The 22,835-nt window shown below is 37.0% G+C and overlaps 2 protein-coding genes across 7 annotated transcripts; both read right to left on the reverse strand.

Moving 5' to 3' along the window:
* Positions 1 to 396: 396 nt before the first annotated feature.
* On the reverse strand, positions 397 to 4,053 carry LOC145651787 (uncharacterized). The gene is made up of 11 exons (XM_081699587.1): positions 3,761 to 4,053; positions 3,549 to 3,660; positions 3,430 to 3,456; positions 3,300 to 3,326; positions 2,986 to 3,024; positions 2,833 to 2,865; positions 2,688 to 2,714; positions 2,537 to 2,578; positions 1,917 to 1,985; positions 1,427 to 1,463; positions 397 to 1,193 (listed from the first exon to the last, which is right to left on the reverse strand). The coding sequence occupies exons 1-11, from the start codon at positions 4,014 to 4,016 to the stop codon at positions 1,131 to 1,133; spliced, it is 732 nt and encodes a 243-aa protein (XP_081555713.1). The 5' UTR covers positions 4,017 to 4,053; the 3' UTR covers positions 397 to 1,130.
* A 5,860-nt stretch (positions 4,054 to 9,913) lies between these two features.
* Positions 9,914 to 21,083, reverse strand: LOC113587700 (uncharacterized). Of its 6 annotated transcripts, XM_027026486.3 has the most exons (24): positions 20,956 to 21,083; positions 19,838 to 19,942; positions 18,991 to 19,392; positions 18,489 to 18,788; positions 17,999 to 18,280; positions 17,484 to 17,858; positions 16,442 to 16,729; positions 16,065 to 16,358; positions 15,412 to 15,783; positions 15,021 to 15,308; positions 14,377 to 14,667; positions 14,244 to 14,282; positions 13,750 to 14,091; positions 13,279 to 13,575; positions 13,067 to 13,178; positions 12,948 to 12,974; positions 12,818 to 12,844; positions 12,504 to 12,542; positions 12,351 to 12,383; positions 12,206 to 12,232; positions 12,055 to 12,096; positions 11,435 to 11,503; positions 10,947 to 10,983; positions 9,914 to 10,713 (listed from the first exon to the last, which is right to left on the reverse strand). In XM_027026486.3, the coding sequence occupies exons 2-24, from the start codon at positions 19,872 to 19,874 to the stop codon at positions 10,651 to 10,653; spliced, it is 4,083 nt and encodes a 1,360-aa protein (XP_026882287.2). In that variant the 5' UTR covers positions 19,875 to 19,942; positions 20,956 to 21,083; the 3' UTR covers positions 9,914 to 10,650. The 6 variants fall into 6 exon arrangements, with proteins under 6 accessions (XP_026882287.2, XP_081556712.1, XP_081556710.1 ...); XM_081700586.1 differs by lacking the exon at positions 15,021 to 15,308 and having other exon boundaries at positions 15,673 to 15,783; XM_081700584.1 differs by lacking the exon at positions 15,021 to 15,308.
* Between the last annotated feature and the right edge of the window lie 1,752 nt (positions 21,084 to 22,835).

Genomic DNA, 22,835 nt, shown 5'->3' on the forward strand with positions numbered 1-22,835 from the left:
TTTTGATTCTTCTAAGTCCGCTCAAAACACAGCTGAGGTATCCAGTCAGGCAGTGGATGAGAGAAATGTGGGGATGGGAAGGAATGAGGGTGATGTCATTTGTTCACGTTTTAAATTTTTTAAACTCTTGTTTTTACCTGTTGAGTGTGACTTTTTATGCTAATATTGTGTAAACATTACCCCACTGCCAATATGTTATTCTTGGAAGTGATACCCTATTGAAATTAACATTGAAGATTTATTTTGCTCATATATATATATATATATATATATATATATATATTTTATGTGTGTGTGTGTGTGAGAGAGAGAAAGATACATTTGACTCTGAGATGAAAGGTTTCAGTAATTTATATACTGTATACTTTTTGCTTTATTGTTTCTTCATTTAAAAAAGCAATTTTAAGCAGAAAATAACATTTTATACAATCATTAAATTGTTCACTAACAATATAAGAAATTACAAGTCAAATGAGTCAAAGCATACTGTTGTATTATAAGCAAAAAGAAAAAAAGGAGTTCAGAAAATAATTAGTCCTAAATGTTTACACAGTGGTGAGTAACCTATGAAAGTAGTAAAAAAATGCAGATAGTAATTTATAAACAGAGTTAATAACACCATTATATTAAAAAGTAAGCTGTCCAAATAAAGTAAATTAGATACATACTAATAGGTCTTATACAGCTCATGAAGCACTAAAGTTAATTCAATGGCCAGAGTTGATTAGTCTCTGGTAAACAATACACTGAACTGTCCATTTGAGTGTGGACATTATTTTGACATTACCGATGTTCACATTTTTCCGGTGTGGACATACTTAAAAATCATCTGACAGATCTGAGTGGAGCTTTAAAATAATTTTAAAACTCTGTTCTGTACAAAACCATGTGCTGCATTCATATAAATTCCTAGAGATATGTCAAATATCAGTGCACTGAAATTGACTGTATTCATCAATACATTAATCATTACAAATATAATCAGCTGTCAGCAATCAAACAGAAATCAGATCTTTTAGGGGGTGGTAGTTGTGTTTACATTAGGCCAGAAATGAAATTTTTGGATCCTTTCTGATGACAAAAACGTAAGTATGCACTTCTTTGTCCTTCATAGACTTTTCAATCCTTCATCAGATATTTCCATAAATATTGAGATCAGCAGTGTTTGTGTAATCATCATTATCATAATGATGCTGTAGAGAAGTTTGAGGACAAGACAGTGAAACTTCTAGTAAAATCAGTAGCTCTACCTTTACAGAGTTATCTCAGCTAAATCATGACCAAGTGAAAATTAAAGGTGAAGGTACAGCCAAGTGAGCTGCGTAAATAAAATAGTTCAATTGAGTGTCGCAGTATATTTGGTAGTGTTTATAAGATAATTGGTAGAGTGTAAAATTTATTTTTTTTTTTTTCATACGTTACTTACCGCTGAATGTCCACCTTTGCAGTAAGATTTTGGTAAACTATGATGCATAGTTTAAAATAGAGACAGAAACCCCCCCCCCCCCCCCCCCCACACACACACACACACACACACACACAGACAGAGATTGTTTGTTAAACCACTGCACCTGCAACAATACTTTCTACTTAGTGTCACAGATGCTCATGCTGATATGGAGTGTGGTGTGGTGTGACAGACAAATGAGAATGTGAAGTTGTAATAGATTGATATGAATGAGTGGTTTTAAACTAAGTGCAGCTGCAATGATTGGCTGATTTTTGGGGTGTGGTTTCCTGTTTTATATTTTTACATAATCTATAAATGGACAATACCATTAGCAATTACAACTGTTGCATTATAACAGGGTACCTCATAATTTTTAAATCTACACTGAACTATTTTAAGTCTTGTTCTTAACAACCTTCCCTGACTTCGGAAAAGGGCAAAGCCTAATCATGAATAGCCACTTTACCTTTTTGGTGATGGAAAGCGAGGTTTGGAGAATCCTGAGCTTCTATCCCCTGTACTTGTATTGTTTAACCTGAAGACAAAAATTCCATGTTCATTGACTCCCTGTCTACACAGAGATGACCTGCTGCACAACTTCCACTGGATATAAAGAAATGTGTTTGAATTTGTCTAAAACATTGGCAAATATTTGTGAAATAAAAACATTTGACTATTTTCTCCTCATTTTCTCATCATTCATTCCTTATTACAGTTTCAAGTATAGAGATATTCATACAGTGTTCTAATCAATGTTACAAAGAAACTTATATTGTTTATGTGAAAACTGGGTTCCCACACAAGGACAGTCATTACACAGATACTAAAGTAGTTGTATTTAGATCTGGCTGACAGCTGAATGCATTAGGTCAGAAGTCGAAAATCTTATTCCCAAAAGGTTAGGGTGTGTACAGGTCTTCATTCTAACTGAGCAGGAGTTCACGTGATATAGGTCATCAATTGTTTGAAGACAGACACCATTTGATTATGCCAGTGGACTCAGATGTGCTCTACATGGGTGGATCGGGTCAGACAAACTGCCCCATTGTAGATATGTAATTATAGCGTTATTGATGCATCACTTACATGCACTCCATTCTTACATCTGAACTGTTGAGAGGATCTTTCCTGAGGTTAGAAAATAACAGATTTTCTAATGGAATTCAAATTTTGTTCAAATATTTTCCTGTGCAATAATAATAGAAAGTGGAAACTGAATAATATAAAAGAAAATCACCTTGAAAATCTGTTCCATAAACTGCGCCTACTCCGACGGGATAGAATACATTCAGGTTATTGTGCTGGAGGTATTTGAAGTGCTTTATTTTTGCTTTATTCCAGGTACTCAAGTGCATTAGTTTTTTAAAAAAAATTGTATTTACCTTTTTTCAGGTTTTGGTGGCCTACTGGGTTTACTGTGTATCATAAGAACAGTATTTGAATGGTCTTGTTCAAGTAACTGTTAGGATTCAAATGCAAAATCTATAATTCAAAAATCATTCAAAGCATTCAGAATTACATTCATAAGTACTTACCTGACAGAGTTTATCCATCTTGCACCTCCATCAAATCTCCTTTTGTAGAGAATGTCATTTAGAATGAAGACTTTTATTTATTAGTCATATGAGTCATAATGTCATACTCTCTTTTTGCTGAGCATTTTATCCAATAATATTTCTACATGAGGCTATCAATAATTCTGGGTATTCTCAAATAATTGTATGTAAAAACAATCTTAAACTGAAATAACCTCCTTGCAATAGATGTTTTAATAGCCATTCTATATCATTTATTACCAGTGTATGAGCATATGACCAACTTTTTGTAGTTAAGTACATTATCATCTGACCTCGAAAATTGGTTCCACAATGATGCCCTGTTAAAAAATACAAGTGGGGTGGGGATGGGGGGGAATCATTAACTTGATTGCGAATCTAATGTCTACAAGCAAAATATTTTAAAAAGGGAAAAATGCTTGCCTCTTTTCAGTTGTGGAAGATGTCTGTCTATAATTCAGTAAAGTAGGAAAAGAGTGTCAAAATTCTGCATATGTAAAAAAAACAAAAACATTATTACACAGAGAATAAAAAAAACTTACTTTCTTCTCCTTCTCTTATAAATAATGAACAGAATTCCAGCGATGATGCAAAGAAGCAACAGAGGTACAATGATATAAGGTCCTATGGTGTCCATTCCAAGCCCCTCATATCCTAAAAAGAACATGCATGGTCTTGTCACCACTCTGTAACAGCATTCTTCCAAACAACTCCTCAATAAGCCCGAAGCTTCACATATTTGCTCCACACTCACTCTTCACACTCAGGTAGGTAACACTTTCTTGTTTCTTTCCTCTCCAAAATAAGGCACTGCAAATGAGGTTTTCTTCCTTTTCATAACCTGTCGGTATGAAAGTAATGGTGGAGGTTGTCTCCCATTGACCTGCACCTATGTCCGTGTGGCTCATCACTTCCCTGGCAGCGGGAACATTCCATGTGATTGTCGGGGGGTGCGAGGAGCATGTATGGGTTATGGAACACTGTATTTTGAATCGTTTGCCTGGTTCCATCTCCTCAGGGAGATCCGATATCACAGGCTTGTTAGGAGACGCTGCGTACAAAGAGAAGCATAGCCATTAAAACATGTTTCTTGATCATGTCCTGTATAGGGTTTATAATAGTCATGTGTAGTTACCTGTGTAGTTATTTGTGAATGTTTTGAATAATACTGCTTTCTCAAGTGCTACCCATTCAGAAAAAAAAGAGCCACTTAACCAAAAATATTTTATACTTTTATATACTTTATTTTATATACTTTAGTTTGCTAATTCTGCCTGACTACTATATGTTTATGACATGTGTAAAGTTTTTGGTTTAACCAATAATCCAGAAGAAAGTCAATCAAATGAAAAGTATGTTAAGAGAGACAATGGTGCAAATTTTCTCATGTTACCACAGTTTATCATCATCTCCTAACAGCACTAAGCATAATGTAAAAACAGGATGCCTCATAAAAGGGAGTTATGAAAGAACTATAGATTGATAGCTAAACCATGCTGAAAATCCCCCCTTCAGCTAATACTTTTCCTACCATTCTCCCTCATGTGTGTGCAGACTGAATGTGTCTGTATACTCCTGATCGGTGATATGACTCAGCACAGGCACTTCTGATCGGTGATATGACTCAACACAGTCACTCCTGTGTGGTGATATGACTCAGTACAGGCACTCCTGATCAGTGATATGATCAATTATGTGTGGGCTGCTCTGTAGATTAAAAAATAAAGATAAGAAATATCACAACCCACCTCTGTTAAATGCACTTAGCATGTATGTAAACAATAATAGTAGATTATCTCTTTCCATATTCCAAGAAGGAAATTCCAATTGTTTAATTCCAAGTAATAAAGGTAAAATAATGTTTAAAAAATCATAACACTATTAATATTGGACATGGGAGTACTTACAACAGGAGAATTTTAACATTGAAAGTAAAATGAGGAAACTGGTAGGGAACAAATGTGGGAACAATGAGGTCACAAATGCGGCCAAAATCACGTACAGCACCAGCGGCGTCTGGGTGGCCAGCTGGATGTGGCTCAGCAGGTGCCTTGCTCACTCGGGGCAGAAAGCTCCATCCGTGGACCAACAGCCATCGTTTATCTTATTTTCACTTTCTGGCAGTTCCTTTGATAATGTACATTATCTAGACTCACTTGTGACTACTTGACAGCACCACATTGGTAAGCCATCTTTCTGTGACTCTCCACTAGCAATCCCCTTTTGATTAATGTTTCGCTGTCTCCACCACCTTCATCCTTTTTCACATATACAAGTGTTCATCAGAAAACTTTGCTCTTTGCTAGGTCTCCTTTTTTTGCCTTATTCTTAGATTTTTGTCTGAAATTGTCACAACTGCTAATTCGATTACACCCAGTTCTTGCCTACTCCATTCTGTCCTTTTCAATCCTCTTTTTCATCCTACCCTCTTCCCTCTTTAAATCCCAAACCATCCTGTCTTTATCCCAGTCTCTCCTCTCATTATGTCATGTTACAACTAAGCCTAGCATAATTTTTTCTCTACAAGCCAAGGATGTCGAAGTGCCCTTTCACATCCACCGATCCCCCGCCTAACTCCATAACCCTGCTGAAGTAGCCGCTTAAATAACCAATTAGCACTTCATTATCAGTGTACATTTGAAGTTTGGCTGCACTGATCAACAGCAACCTTGTGCTCTGGGATGATTTTTTTGCTCTTAAGCTACCAATGGCTGTGGCATTGGTTTTCCCATTAAAGTGGAACGATAACTGGCAAAACCCAGTATTGTTTATGCTTTACAACCCATCTCTTTCTGAGTGAGTGCAAAATACCACATTTTTTTCCATGTAACTGATCTCTCTACTAACAGCCAAGGGATCTCGATAGAGACCCAAGCAATTGTAACTTTAGAAATGAAATTTTAAAGAAAAACACCTCTAACTTTGGAATAACTCTTCCTAAAAATATCAGGCTGTGTAGTATAAGTTCTACTTTCTTTTACAACTTCATGCCTCTGTATGAGTTCGCTTTCTCCCCCCTATGTGAAGGGGTGGGGGTGGGGTTATAGGTTGCACCTGTAATATGGACGACAGCTTTAATGCTTTGGTTCCTGTTACTTTTGCAGCTGCCTATCTCTCTCTGTCACATGGTTACTAATCCCCAACACAAACCCCTGGCATCAGTCATCATGAGTTTTTGAAAGATATGGCCTCTGTGACCAAACTCAGTTTTGTCCATGAATTCCACAGTACAACCTATAGTCTAAAAACAAACAAACAAACAAACAAACAAACAACAAAAACAGAGTATTTGCTGAATCCGATGTGTCACAGGCATATGAATTTATAGTAATGTATGAGAAATATAAGATAAGAATATGAAAATGTTCTTGCATGGTTTTTATTTGGTTAAAGTAGTTAAACTGCTCTTCTTTTGTTGTTTTTATGGCAGATTGTATTTTTAATGCACAATAAAACTGTCTGCTTGTTTCTTTCTTTCTTTCTTTCTTTCTTTCTTTCTTTCTTTCTTTCTTTCTTTCTTTGTATCATGTCAGCAGAAGGAAGTGCGGTTTATTTACCACTCGTTAGTGACAGGAAATTAGAGACGTACAAACATAACATGACAGGATGAAGGTTTTTAATGTCATGCTTATTTTTCTGAGGGGTAAGATTGTTTATAATATTTTATTTATTCACAGTGGATTTTGTAGCATGAAAAAGTAAATGACATTTTCAAGTTATCTTCTTAAAAGAGCAGAAAACAAAAGCATTTGTCTTTTAAACAAATATTTGTTTTTAAAAATTGATGACATTTATTGTTACTAAACTAAGACCAAAAAAAGGTTTCATTATCAGCATCTTTGGTGGAGAGAAGTGGATTGCGGTATGACGTCAACCACTTCACTCTCTAATTTCAGCGCTAAAAAAACAGCATCCACCTCAGTGACAAAAATGGCTCATCTCTGTTAATCGTCTGAGTTTATTAATTGCCACACATATCCGTGATTCGTCAGTCCTCTTTTTCGTACTGTTATGTGTTTTGTACACAAATTCAAATTCTACGTGTGGTGTAGTGTGACAGACATATGAAAATGGGAAGTTGTACATTTATATGAAAATAAATTTATATAAATTAGATGAGTGTCACGTCCGCAGACCTGAGCGTTCCCCGTTTCTATAGCAACCGAGTCACGTCCCGGTTTTCGTCAGTCTCCATGGTTCCGTGTCTCCTCCCCATTGTGTCCAGCTGTTCCGAGTTTGTCCCTAATTGCATTCCTGTGTAAACCACGTTCCTGGGTTGTGGTAAGGTTGTTTTTGATAAGATCCCGTTTAGCTTTGCTCCTTTGCGCATGTGGTTTGGTATGTTCCTATTCATATTCGCTAGTTCTCTGCTGTATGTAATACGTTCTCGTGTAAGTTTTGTTCCGTATTTGTCTCTTAGCTTCGTTTAGGTGTCTCTTTCCCTGTTCATGTACGCAAGTGTTATCTGGTTTTCCTTTTTAGTTCCACCTACCTGTGTCTTCGTTATCATCGTTATTCTCCGTTAGTTTCCCCGGAGTGTTTACGCCCCCTTTACCCAGTTCTCGCAATCACCTTGTTAGCCTGTTCTGTCTGTCCTCTTCTGCTCTGTCTGTCCTCTTCTGCTCTTGTTTGTATGTTATTAAATCTATTATGTTCTTAGTCTCGTTCGTTATGGCATCCCATTCGCATAACCTCCAAAGTGCCGGCACTTCCCAAGTGTGTTCGCTCTAGCTCGTTACAACTAGGTTTAAGTTCTGTTGCAATACGTCTGTTGGAGTTTGGTTTGCCGTTTCATAATTTTACTTAATCAAAGGAATATCATTAGCAGTTAACTTTTGCTTTAAAACGGGGTACCTCATCATTTTTAAATCTATACTAAACGGTTTTAAGTCTTGTTCTTGATTGCCAACAACCTTCCCTGGCTTCAGAAAAGGGCAAAGCCTAATCATGAAAAGCCGCTTTACTACTTTGGTGATGGAAAGTGGGGTTTGGAGAATCCTGAGTTTCTAGCCCTTGCACCTCTGTCCTCGGGACAAAAGTCCCATGTTAACCTGCTGCACCTCTTCCACTGGGTATAAAGAAATTTAGTTTTAAAGAATGTCAAATACTTGAGAAGCTGTGCGAGAAGTTAATGACCTCGGTGAAGACTTCAGCCAGCTGGTTGGCGCATGTTCTAAGCGTCCACCAGTGGACGCCGTCCGGATCAGGTGCCTTGGTTAACTGCCCTAAAGGGTCTGACCACCTCAGACACAGAAATGGTTAGGCCATAGCTCTCCTGATCTGCTGGAGCAGGGCGGTGTTTGCCAAATGCTCACTCCGTTCGAGGATCCTCTGCAAGTGAGGAGGACTTCTCTACATAATTATTTCTGGGTTATATTTCCTATGTTCAAGGTTTGTTTGTTTTTTTTGTTTTTTTGGACTCTTGGATGGTTTTGAGAAGCACATGCTACCACTGAACACCTTGGATGAACCTGTTTATAGCCGTTTTATGCTGCCCCAGCATTTAGCAATAGACGACCACGAGAAAGCGGTTGGGGGGGGAAACGATTCCAATGTTTAAAAGTAGTCACCAGGTGGCATTGTTTCTATTGTTTAAACTGTTCCGTTTCATTTTGGACGGAGAGCTGTGCCGGGCCGCAAGTTATACATGTGGTCAAATGTTTGGACACGAATGACTGAATGTATGGCTTTAATAGTAATAAAGGCATTTTAATCTAATGGACTATGGTGTTTCTAAGAATTATAATTTGGGAAAGGTATTCACTTTCAAAGCACACGTGCGCGCCCACAGTGTTGGATGCACCCTGAGCAAATAGTTTTCTTTCAGAACTGTAGTTCCTCGCCCTACAAGTACTCTACAGATGGGATGATGTCTTCAAGATTGACATTTGTTCCCAAGAGACCTCAGGCTTTAATGCCATCATATCCCATGTCACTGACTTTGTAGAAGAAACTGCATGCGTAGAGGATATTCCAACCCCATACACTATAAACTGTTACCTTCCAGTTCAAGAATCGCAGTGGTCCAAATGAAAGGTAATTTCATGTTAACTGGAACAATTAACAGTTGATCTAACAATTAAGTATAGTTGTGCCAGACTAGAATATACTTTAAATATGTAGGAAACACATTACTGTTTATTTACATTAAAAAAATTGTTTGACCACATGGGGGCGTTTTAACATTCACAATTGCACATAACGTTAGATCAGTGGCAGCTGTGTAGAGAAAAGTAACCTAAGAGTGTGCCTTTCTTTCAGAGTGTGCAAAGTGGTAAGGAAGATTATGAAATCAAATCTTGGTGCTGACGCTCTAAACCTGCTGTCACAAACATGAACTGGGATTCGGAGAGTGGCGGGGAGGAAGATGAAATAAATGGCTTCACAGTCATCTGCACTATAACGCCACGTCCTAATCCAAGACAACACGTGCCGAAGTCCACTCATTCTGTCAAAATCGAATACTGTCAGGTCAAACGTGTGACACAAAACAAATTACTTTCTGAGATGACATTTTTGATTCTTCTAAGTCCGCTCAAAACACAGCTGAGGTATCCAGTCAGGCAGTGGATGAGAGAAATGTGGGGATGGGAAGGAATGAGGGTGATGTCATTTGTTCACGTTTTAAATTTTTTAAACTCTTGTTTTTACCTGTTGAGTGTGACTTTTTATGCTAATATTGTGTAAACATTACCCCACTGCCAATATGTTATTCTTGGAAGTGATACCCTATTGAAATTAACATTGAAGATTTATTTTGCTCATATATATATATATATATATATATATATATATATTTTATGTGTGTGTGTGTGTGAGAGAGAGAAAGATACATTTGACTCTGAGATGAAAGGTTTCAGTAATTTATATACTGTATACTTTTTGCTTTATTGTTTCTTCATTTAAAAAAGCAATTTTAAGCAGAAAATAACATTTTATACAATCATTAAATTGTTCACTAACAATATAAGAAATTACAAGTCAAATGAGTCAAAGCATACTGTTGTATTATAAGCAAAAAGAAAAAAAGGAGTTCAGAAAATAATTAGTCCTAAATGTTTACACAGTGGTGAGTAACCTATGAAAGTAGTAAAAAAATGCAGATAGTAATTTATAAACAGAGTTAATAACACCATTATATTAAAAAGTAAGCTGTCCAAATAAAGTAAATTAGATACATACTAATAGGTCTTATACAGCTCATGAAGCACTAAAGTTAATTCAATGGCCAGAGTTGATTAGTCTCTGGTAAACAATACACTGAACTGTCCATTTGAGTGTGGACATTATTTTGACATTACCGATGTTCACATTTTTCCGGTGTGGACATACTTAAAAATCATCTGACAGATCTGAGTGGAGCTTTAAAATAATTTTAAAACTCTGTTCTGTACAAAACCATGTGCTGCATTCATATAAATTCCTAGAGATATGTCAAATATCAGTGCACTGAAATTGACTGTATTCATCAATACATTAATCATTACAAATATAATCAGCTGTCAGCAATCAAACAGAAATCAGATCTTTTAGGGGGTGGTAGTTGTGTTTACATTAGGCCAGAAATGAAATTTTTGGATCCTTTCTGATGACAAAAACGTAAGTATGCACTTCTTTGTCCTTCATAGACTTTTCAATCCTTCATCAGATATTTCCATAAATATTGAGATCAGCAGTGTTTGTGTAATCATCATTATCATAATGATGCTGTAGAGAAGTTTGAGGACAAGACAGTGAAACTTCTAGTAAAATCAGTAGCTCTACCTTTACAGAGTTATCTCAGCTAAATCATGACCAAGTGAAAATTAAAGGTGAAGGTACAGCCAAGTGAGCTGCGTAAATAAAATAGTTCAATTGAGTGTCGCAGTATATTTGGTAGTGTTTATAAGATAATTGGTAGAGTGTAAAATTTATTTTTTTTTTTTTCATACGTTACTTACCGCTGAATGTCCACCTTTGCAGTAAGATTTTGGTAAACTATGATGCATAGTTTAAAATAGAGACAGAAACCCCCCCCCCCCCCCCCCACACACACACACACACACACACACACAGACAGAGATTGTTTGTTAAACCACTGCACCTGCAACAATACTTTCTACTTAGTGTCACAGATGCTCATGCTGATATGGAGTGTGGTGTGGTGTGACAGACAAATGAGAATGTGAAGTTGTAATAGATTGATATGAATGAGTGGTTTTAAACTAAGTGCAGCTGCAATGATTGGCTGATTTTTGGGGTGTGGTTTCCTGTTTTATATTTTTACATAATCTATAAATGGACAATACCATTAGCAATTACAACTGTTGCATTATAACAGGGTACCTCATAATTTTTAAATCTACACTGAACTATTTTAAGTCTTGTTCTTAACAACCTTCCCTGACTTCGGAAAAGGGCAAAGCCTAATCATGAATAGCCACTTTACCTTTTTGGTGATGGAAAGCGAGGTTTGGAGAATCCTGAGCTTCTATCCCCTGTACTTGTATTGTTTAACCTGAAGACAAAAATTCCATGTTCATTGACTCCCTGTCTACACAGAGATGACCTGCTGCACAACTTCCACTGGATATAAAGAAATGTGTTTGAATTTGTCTAAAACATTGGCAAATATTTGTGAAATAAAAACATTTGACTATTTTCTCCTCATTTTCTCATCATTCATTCCTTATTACAGTTTCAAGTATAGAGATATTCATACAGTGTTCTAATCAATGTTACAAAGAAACTTATATTGTTTATGTGAAAACTGGGTTCCCACACAAGGACAGTCATTACACAGATACTAAAGTAGTTGTATTTAGATCTGGCTGACAGCTGAATGCATTAGGTCAGAAGTCGAAAATCTTATTCCCAAAAGGTTAGGGTGTGTACAGGTCTTCATTCTAACTGAGCAGGAGTTCACGTGATATAGGTCATCAATTGTTTGAAGACAGACACCATTTGATTATGCCAGTGGACTCAGATGTGCTCTACATGGGTGGATCGGGTCAGACAAACTGCCCCATTGTAGATATGTAATTATAGCGTTATTGATGCATCACTTACATGCACTCCATTCTTACATCTGAACTGTTGAGAGGATCTTTCCTGAGGTTAGAAAATAACAGATTTTCTAATGGAATTCAAATTTTGTTCAAATATTTTCCTGTGCAATAATAATAGAAAGTGGAAACTGAATAATATAAAAGAAAATCACCTTGAAAATCTGTTCCATAAACTGCGCCTACTCCGACGGGATAGAATACATTCAGGTTATTGTGCTGGAGGTATTTGAAGTGCTTTATTTTTGCTTTATTCCAGGTACTCAAGTGCATTAGTTTTTTAAAAAAAATTGTATTTACCTTTTTTCAGGTTTTGGTGGCCTACTGGGTTTACTGTGTATCATAAGAACAGTATTTGAATGGTCTTGTTCAAGTAACTGTTAGGATTCAAATGCAAAATCTATAATTCAAAAATCATTCAAAGCATTCAGAATTACATTCATAAGTACTTACCTGACAGAGTTTATCCATCTTGCACCTCCATCAAATCTCCTTTTGTAGAGAATGTCATTTAGAATGAAGACTTTTATTTATTAGTCATATGAGTCATAATGTCATACTCTCTTTTTGCTGAGCATTTTATCCAATAATATTTCTACATGAGGCTATCAATAATTCTGGGTATTCTCAAATAATTGTATGTAAAAACAATCTTAAACTGAAATAACCTCCTTGCAATAGATGTTTTAATAGCCATTCTATATCATTTATTACCAGTGTATGAGCATATGACCAACTTTTTGTAGTTAAGTACATTATCATCTGACCTCGAAAATTGGTTCCACAATGATGCCCTGTTAAAAAATACAAGTGGGGTGGGGATGGGGGGGAATCATTAACTTGATTGCGAATCTAATGTCTACAAGCAAAATATTTTAAAAAGGGAAAAATGCTTGCCTCTTTTCAGTTGTGGAAGATGTCTGTCTATAATTCAGTAAAGTAGGAAAAGAGTGTCAAAATTCTGCATATGTAAAAAAAACAAAAACATTATTACACAGAGAATAAAAAAAACTTACTTTCTTCTCCTTCTCTTATAAATAATGAACAGAATTCCAGCGATGATGCAAAGAAGCAACAGAGGTACAATGATATAAGGTCCTATGGTGTCCATTCCAAGCCCCTCATATCCTAAAAAGAACATGCATGGTCTTGTCACCACTCTGTAACAGCATTCTTCCAAACAACTCCTCAATAAGCCCGAAGCTTCACATATTTGCTCCACACTCACTCTTCACACTCAGGTAGGTAACACTTTCTTGTTTCTTTCCTCTCCAAAATAAGGCACTGCAAATGAGGTTTTCTTCCTTTTCATAACCTGTCGGTATGAAAGTAATGGTGGAGGTTGTCTCCCATTGACCTGCACCTATGTCCGTGTGGCTCATCACTTCCCTGGCAGCGGGAACATTCCATGTGATTGTCGGGGGGTGCGAGGAGCATGTATGGGTTATGGAACACTGTATTTTGAATCGTTTGCCTGGTTCCATCTCCTCAGGGAGATCCGATATCACAGGCTTGTTAGGAGACGCTGCGTACAAAGAGAAGCATAGCCATTAAAACATGTTTCTTGATCATGTCCTGTATAGGGTTTATAATAGTCATGGAAGCAACTAAATTCCGTGCCACTAACAGTTCTTAAAATATAAATAACATGATGAATTTTTCAAGATGCAAAGTCATTGCTGACTTTGTTGATTCTCACCTTTCATGGAGATAAATACACAGCTGTGATTAAACCTGTACTTGTCATTTCCTCTCTCGGCACGAAAGCAGAAGGGCCCATTATCATGCGGTTGGACATTGTCTATCTCCAAGGTGCAGTTTTGCTCGTCTGGATTCCCGAGGAGCTGTGTGCGACCCTTAAAATTGTCCAGAACATTGCTCTGTCCAGTGTGGAAAACATACTCCCCCTTCCTGGTGATCCACAGGCTACGGAGGCGGGTAAGAGGCTCGTCACCCGTCTTAAAACTACATGGAATCACTACACAAGAGCGCGTCAAAGCACTGATTCTGGGAAACACGTTTGCCTCCAAAACGTGGACAGCTGAAATAGAAAATAGTACAAAAGACTTTAAAAATCTAGACATTTACATTTTTAAACAGAAGCAATTCATAAGTCTTTTATACTGAGAACACTTTTTCTATTTTAAACTGTTATTATGTGTGGCAATAGGAATAGCAATAGGAAAAGCATACTGTCATTCTCAAATGGATCCACATCTTTGGGCTCATACTCTGCAAGTGAACAAAGTGCACAGGTGATATGATGAGGTAGATGGACACATGATGGATAAATGTTTTTACTCCTTTAAAATTTGCTGTCACTCACTTAAAACCTGTAAAACAACAGAAGCTGTGATCTGTACATCAGGAAACTTTGCAGTGCAGATGAGTTTCTTGCCATGATCCTCCATTGAGGCTAAAAATAATATATTAGAATATGTGGTCCAGCTAAGCCCATATTTTTTGATCCCTGAAGTCTCTGGCATGTCTTTATAGTTCCAGGAAATCGTTGGAGGTTCTTTCTTGCAAGAATGGAAAACGGTGCAGGTGAAGTTCTTTCCAAAACCTTCTATGACATCAGCCTCCTCTGGATCAATGATTATATCTTTATGGATACCTGAAATGTTAGTTGAAGAATTTGTATCAGTGAAAATTACTGGGGGGAAAATGGAAACAATAAAAGGCTAAAATACTTTTTAACTTAAATAGTGGCAAATTGAATGATAACTCTCGCCCATAGATCACACTTGGCTGTCACTATATTGTGGGTGATATTGCACTGGTGTTTGATGATACCTGATGCTGTATAGCAGTTTAGGATAGTTTGTAAAGAATATTTGTGGGGCATCAGGTGTGAGAGTGTTAAAGCAAGAACAATAAAGATGATGTACAGTTATTTAAAAAAACAGAGGAATCTGAAAATACAGATCAAGCTGCAGCCTTATTTTTCACTTTTGATTTCCTGCTTACATTGAGCATTGAGACTGATTTGAGCTTCTGATATCTGCCCGCCTTGGAATGTGGCTTTGCATGTAACATGGTGATCATCTTCTCTTATGCTAAACGTGTAATGCCTGATGAATTCCCACAAGCCATTCTGCATTGGAGTGTGCACAGTTCTGATATTTAGTGGCACTTCTCCCAGCAACAGATTTGGGGGACTGGATGGACAGGTATGGTATACACTGCAGGACACCGTAATTTGCTCTCCCACCCTGGGTATGCCGGTGATGCTCAATTTCGGTTTATCTGCTTGTGCTGTCAAAATTCAGACACATGTGGTTAATACAAATGAAAAGTAAACTATAAATTGTCATTTGTAATATAAATTGTGTTTCATCTTTCTAATTAGTTCCAGTACCTGTTACTTGAATTTCCACAGAACTGTCATAGTTCTCCTTGTGGAATGCCTCAACTGGTTTTGGATCCATCCATGGATATAGCCTATCCCCGTTATGATCCAGCTCAAGTGTGTTGATCTCCAGACTGCAGTTTCTTTCACTCGGCAATCCATACAGTTTTGTTTTCCCATGGTACTTGCCAACAATATTCTCACCATTTTGTGCATACACTAAAGGATAGCCTCTACTGGAGTCCAGGTACCATTTCACTATGATGTTACCTGGCTGTGTGGTTTTGAAGTCAAATGTGCAGGGGATGACCATGCAAGAACCCCGGAGACCTTTGATCTTGATTGGCATGGAATAAGTCCAGTCCACCGAACTCCTTCCTCCTTTATTAAAAGAGACAGTATTTACTGTCAAATAACTGGAATGTTTTAAAGTTTCACTCCCAGCATTCATATGGTAACATCTTGTGATAAAATTAGCTAGGAATGTCTACTCATACCTCAAAATGAACTATGCAAGAACATAACTGAATCACAAATACTATTTCGAACTTTCCACAAATTTGCAAAATTATATTAAAGATGATTTACTGCACATGTCTGGGTAATAATAAACATAATACTCTTGTCTTTCTGGGTAATCTAAAAGATGAAAATAAACTTACTTTTCACTTTTAAATCAACAGAATCCACCTTCTGTCCATCTACAGATTGAGCTGTGCATATCAGTTTCTTTCCATGGTCATCTCTTGATGCTTTGAATTTTAATACAGAAACAGTTTTCCAAGTTTTGGAGGAAATCTGTTGTGTTTCAGCAGAATATTCCATATGTTGGTAGTTCCAGGTGATAATTGGCTTCTGTTTTTCGCATGTGTGTTGCACAGAACAATTAAAAATCTTCTCAATTCCCTCCATGGTCTCATCTTCTCTTGGACTTATTTTTGGACTATCAAAATCACCTAAGAAAACAGTGAAAGTTAATTGAAGAAACTAAAATGAACAGCTAGGCCATGACAAGCAATGCCTTCAGTGCCAGACTCACATAAAGGGTTAAGACTGACTTCAGCCTTAGAGGTCTGTCCACTTGGGTAACTAACAGTGCAAGAAACAGAATTATCATCCTCCTGGACATCCCATGTAGCCTCTTTCACTGTCTTCCATTTGCCTTCACTTAAGGGTATGTGCATGAGACTTTCAGTCCCACGGGAGATATTGAGTTTTAATGTTGGTGGAGTAGGAGGACAGGTGTGTGACACACTGCAGGACAAAGTGATCTGCTCTCCAACCTTGGGTATGCCAATAATGTCTACCTGTGGTTTCTCAATAACATCTGTAAATAAAAAATATCATTTATTGCTGAGTATTCAAAGGCCAAACTCAAGTTGAAATACTGTTAGTGTATGAATAATAAAACCCTGCATAATTAATGTTTAAGCTCAGACTATTTCAAGCTCACTGAAAGATTTATTGAAATGACCACAAGTATCAAATTATTTTAATAATAAAGACAGGAATTTCACAGACTGTGGAGTCCAAATGATGTTTAACTCAAAGAAACAGTTTATACATCAAGTAGCTGGGGGGGGGGGGGGGGGGGGAATGCTTGTGTGTCAATATGTCACAATATGAAACATTTAAACCAAGGTAACCTACTGCTACCTTGTACATAATTTATATGTAGATATAAACAGCTTGATGAAATCTTGTACCAAGATAGTTTTATTAAATGTATTAATACATTAATAATGTGCATGTCAAAATTTGGATAATTGCTTCATTACATAATGAGCAGATGCAATTCTTTTTAAGTACTGGGTTATCACAGTACATTATCTTAGATATTATTTTTGCCATGGTGGTTCCCTGCTATTTTGTCAATTATTATTAAGATTTAATTAATATTAAGTAGGTTTAATAAAGCATAAATAATGCATGTTGTACTAGATCAAACACGTTAGAACGCTGAAACATGGTTTTACACTTCTATGCAGTACCTGCATTATGACCTAATACATAATTGCATACACATTGTCACAATTTTTTATAACCAAGAAAATATAACCAGTAAAAGCACTGAGCTTTACCTGACACTGCAAGGGTAATGGTTACATCTTCATACTTCTCTCTGTGGTATGTTTCAATAGAGTTTGGGTCCATCCAGGGATATAGTCGCTCCTGATTATGTTGCTTTTCAAGAGGCTGGATCTTCAGGCTGCAGTTTCCCTCATTTGGAGCTCCAAACAAACTTGTCTTATCTCTAAAGCTGCCAATGATATTCTGTGTTGATTCACCATACACTAAGGGGTACTCTGTACTGGAAAATTTGTACCACTTCACTTTGACATTCTTGGGTTGGGATGTTTTGAAGTCAAAACTGCAAGGTATGACCACACAGGAACCTGGGAGCCCTGTGATAGCTTTAGGCATTGAGAAAGTCCAGTCTCGGGAAAACATTGAGCCTTCAAAGAAAATTACACATAAAGGTTCAGAATGCTTCCGGTCCAAGAAGTACAAATGACAGGACACACACATATAAACTTTTAGTGAATGAAAGGACACAGGGGTAGGGGTGATTTTAAAAAAAACAACAACAACTCACGTTTTATTCTTAAAGTAATACTGGCACTTTGAACATTTCCTTTAAATTCTGCTTGGCAGGTAATGACCTTTCCTTGGTCACTTGCCTTAGCCATAAATTTTAATATGGATCTAGTCTCATCTTTAACAAAGAACATGCTGGCTGGGATCTCTACACCTTTCCATGTGATGTAAGGCCGGTTTTCTGGGCAAATGTACATTACTGAGCAAAGGATCTCTGTTTCCACACCCTCAAGAAACTCTGTGTTTGCATCAGGAGTAATTTGAGGTTGGTAAATGGCACCTGTGAAATATAGTGACATTATTACTCACTAATAATAGCACGAAAGAGACCGACATGTAAATTTGTGACTCAAAAATCAAATGTACAGGACACTGAAAACAAACAAATCAGAAGAAGGTATCACACCAATGTTCAGAACCTTTTCACGCATAACACAATGCTTTTCTTTTAACAGCTCAGAAAAGTAGTATGTAGGTATGTCACTTACATGATGCTTTATGTGTTTTGGTAGCTGATTCAGAAAGGCCACCCTGGTGTCTGACATTGCAGCGAACTGTCTGGCTTACAGACTGAACAACTCCTTTACGCGTTAGTATGGTTTCCCATTTGCCATCATTACGGTAAATTGTCTCCATGTGATCATTTAAACCTTTTTTGTTTTCCAACCCACTCAGGCTCAGAGTGGGAGACTGGTAAGGACAGGAATGGTATGTGGAACACTGAACACTGATGAGGTCCCCAATTTGGTTACCTCCCAAAATCTGAATAATGGGCTTCTCTGCTGATGCTGCAACAGGGACAATTATCCATTAGCAGTGCAAAGGAAAATCCAACACTTTAGGTGCAGGAAACTCCCCACTTAGCCCTGAAACTGTAGACCGCAGGAAAAGCTTTTTTACATCTTTGCCTAGCCGTGGTTCATTTACTGCTAAATATTGTTGACAAACAGATGAGAATATCATAGAGATCTGAGAGGATAGAACACTTACTTTTGACAAATATTCTAGACGTGACATCAAAGAATCTGTAAGTATGTTTCCCAATATTATCTGGGTCAATCCAAGCGTATATTCTTCTTCCATTGTGGATTAGTTTGAGATTCGTAATCAAGAGACTGCAGTCCCTTACGCAGTCCTCTCCTATGCAGTAATCCAACTTCTTATATAAAAATGTTTTTCCTCGGAACTCATTCATTACTGATGAAATTTTCCAAGCATCATACACTACAGGATAATAGAATTTATCATATTCATACCACACTATATGATCAGGGTGTGGAATTGAATTTGAGTAATCAAATGAGCATGGTATCACCAGGCAGGAACCTGACAAGCCCTGAATACTACTGGGCATTCTGACTATCCAGGTCCAGGTACCACTAAACAGGATGTCTGTGTAGCAAAATTAAAAATAAAAGAGAGTTATAAAGGATTTAATTTACAAAAGTCATTTACAAAAGCAAAAGTCATTTACAAGGAAACAATTTATATAACTAAAACATTGTATAAATTTCATCATACTGTATTGCTGTCTAGGTTAATACCATGATTTGACTTTAAAAAAAAAACATGGTTTTAGATTCTTGTGATAGCTGGAATATAAGGTTTTTATAATTACTAAATGCAGTTTGTACTTTCTGTAAAGTTTGAATCCATGTCACAGATTCTCTGAAATCAGATCAATTTGGTAAAATGAATGGAGTAAATTAGTTTCAAGTAAATATAACTAATGTTGTATTTACATAGGCTACCATGTCTGCTACATTATAGACAAATACTATGAGCAAGACCCTTTTCTTATGCACTGCATAAACAGTAAGAAAAAGTCACACTGTACCATGAAAGATGATATGGAAAATTAGAAGCCTTGCCATCTTCTCAGACCAAATGAGGGCAGACAAAGAGACCTCCTGACTTCACAATGGATATGTTAATATTATTGCTGATCATGTTAATGGAAAAACATATAATCAAATGTCAGCTGGATTTGCCAGTAATATGATACAATATATCTACAGAGATATGATACAATATATCTACAGTTTGTTCTGTCCTGCTTTTACTGCTAGTGATCTTGTGGTCTTAATGTGTGGCTAAACTTAAAGAATTGGTCTGAATACAAAACATCTAAAGTATTCAGTGATTAGATTAGATAATTCAGCAAACATGTTGGACATCTTATACACATTAATTACTTAACACGTTCGCTGAAATCCAATTCATGATGGAAACCCAAAAAGAGAACAATCTCGCATTTTGGACATCCTTGTCACAAATGCCCTGCCATACATACAAAACATTTCAGAGATGCCAGTGCTGTTATTACGCCAAAATGGAATCACGGTTGCACACGAACCAATTAAAACCATAAGAATGACACTGTCAAAACCAAAAGGATAACCAATAAAAGAGGAAAAACCTAATGTTATCTATAAAAATCCAATGCAACAACTGTGACCAAAAGTATGTGGGTCAAACCGGGAGAAAATTATCAACAAGATTATATGAACATCAGTTGGCCACTAGAAGACACAATCCACTCTCCTTAATTTCAGTACATGAAGACTACGAAGGGCATAAGTTCAACTGGGACACATCAAAAATTATAACGGGAGCAAGGGCAAGGAAAGAAAGAGAGGTTTTTGAAGCATGGTTCTCTACTGAAAATTCAATAAACAAGCCATTGATATTGATCCAATCTACCAACCTCTACCAAATGACAAAAAGCCTTAGTAGAACCCTCAGAAACCAGATATTACCTCTGTTACCAAACTTAGTAAACAGGAAACCAGCGCAAAACATTCTTTTGCTCATTCTACCAAGTCTGGAGCACTGGACCAAAATCTTCTTTGAAATGGAAATGCAGTTAAACACCATAACCAGTAAAATTAGTAAAAATACTTATAATAGTTGTCCCTGTATCACTGCACACTAAATTGATTTGTAATTTCTTACCTTCCTCCTTTGAACATTAGCCTGCCGCAAACATTAACAGTCAGCATAGCAAATCCACAAATTTACTCCATAAATAGGTGTGAACATTAGATTGAGGTAAAGATTGTCTAACATTTGTCATCAGTCAGAAAGAGGAAGGAAAACTTCATCCTCTGAAAATATAGTGACGACAAGGCAAGTTTGTGTCACGGAATGGTCCCCTCCCCACTAGTCACTTAGTACGGCCCACCGCATGCAGTGGGACTTAATCGTCTTGTTTGTACACTACACCTGTGTACCTAGCTCGTACCTGCACATGGTTTAGTCGGGTAATGTTTGTGTGTACTTAAACCGCTGTGGGCGTGTGGTTTGTTGTCGGTTATTGAACATGTTCATGGTGTCTTTGTTATATGTTCACATCGTTAATGTTAGTTGTATGTGTATTCATGTTCACCGTTGATATTATATATGAGTGCCTTTGTCTTCCGTGTTTTTCAATAAATGTCTGTCTCCGTTGAGGGAGTGTGTGTGTACTGCGCCTTGCCCTGCAGCACTCGGGCCGTGAAAGTTTACTTGTGAAAACATATTGAATATGCAGATGATGCCCGATGTCACTGAATGAAAGGGTGCTGTTGTTTGGTTTGTAGTCCTAAATGCTCTTCCACATGTCAGAATTATTAAAGTTGTTCTTAATCTACAGTATCCGTTTTAATTTTAATTTTATTCTTTTTCCCCCCCTCATCTTGGCCTTATATGAGCTGTAAGATGTTCAGTCACTCAAACTCAAGTCAAAGATCCATGCCTTCAATAGGAAATAGCAAGTATAAATTCTGACGCACTGGCTCAAAATCTTCAACACTTTCTTTGAAATGGAAATTTATTTAAATACCATAACCATATTAGCAAAATTGCTTATAATAGTTGTTCATGTCTCACTGCACACTAAATTGGTTTGTAAATTCTTGCCGTCTTCCTTAGAACATTAGTCTGCTGCAAACATTAACAAATCAGATAGTGAATCTGGTCTTATAACATCCACAAATGTACTGCTTAAATAGCTGTGACCATGGGACTAAAAAAGAGTGTATGATTTTTCAGTTATTCAGAAAGTGGAAGTGAAACCTAACCTACGTAAAAAACAGTGAAGACAAAGAAAGTTTATTCTGAAATCAGATGTAGAATATAAAAATATTCCCTGACACAGATTATGCCTTGATATATTTAGCTAAACCGAGTGATGCATGGACAAAGCATGTGTAATAGTGAGCGGTAAGGAGGCGGATGCATGCGCGGAGAAGAGCAAGATTTATTAGGGGCAAATCCAGAGTCGTAGTCTTCAGAGTAGTCCAGGGTCACTGAACCAGAATAGAGAGTCCAAGAATACATGACAAACACACACAAAGCACACGAAGGCAAACAGGGGAAGGAGGCTATAACAGAGGCTAGGAAGAAGTCAGAGACTAAGAAACATGAAGGCTAGAATAAACACAGACTAAGAATAACATACAGGCTATGAATTACATAAACTTGGATAATCAAAACAACAGTTCAACTTTCAAACAGCTAGGCTTACAAGACAAATATGGGCTTTCAGAGACATACAAATTTATATACAATGAACAGCCCAGATACAGAGAACAAGACAGGATTTAAATACATAAATTTAACAAGGCTAGAAATAAGAAAGTAATGACAGGTGTGGAAAACCAAATGAGGGGTGAAGAAAAAGAAACTAAGTACTGGAACCAAAACAATGCACAAGACAGGGAGACCATGGAAACATGGACTCTAGGAGGGACCAACTGGGACTGCATGTGTGCCCATGTAATTTTCCTGGCAGCAGTGTGTAAAAGGTCTCATTTTTAAGATGCATATGGATTGGGAATATGGAATGATGGATT

This window comes from Electrophorus electricus, chromosome 17 (genome assembly GCF_041902795.1).
Source record: "Electrophorus electricus isolate QZ-2024a chromosome 17, ASM4190279v1, whole genome shotgun sequence".
Lineage (NCBI taxonomy): Eukaryota > Metazoa > Chordata > Actinopteri > Gymnotiformes > Gymnotidae > Electrophorus > Electrophorus electricus.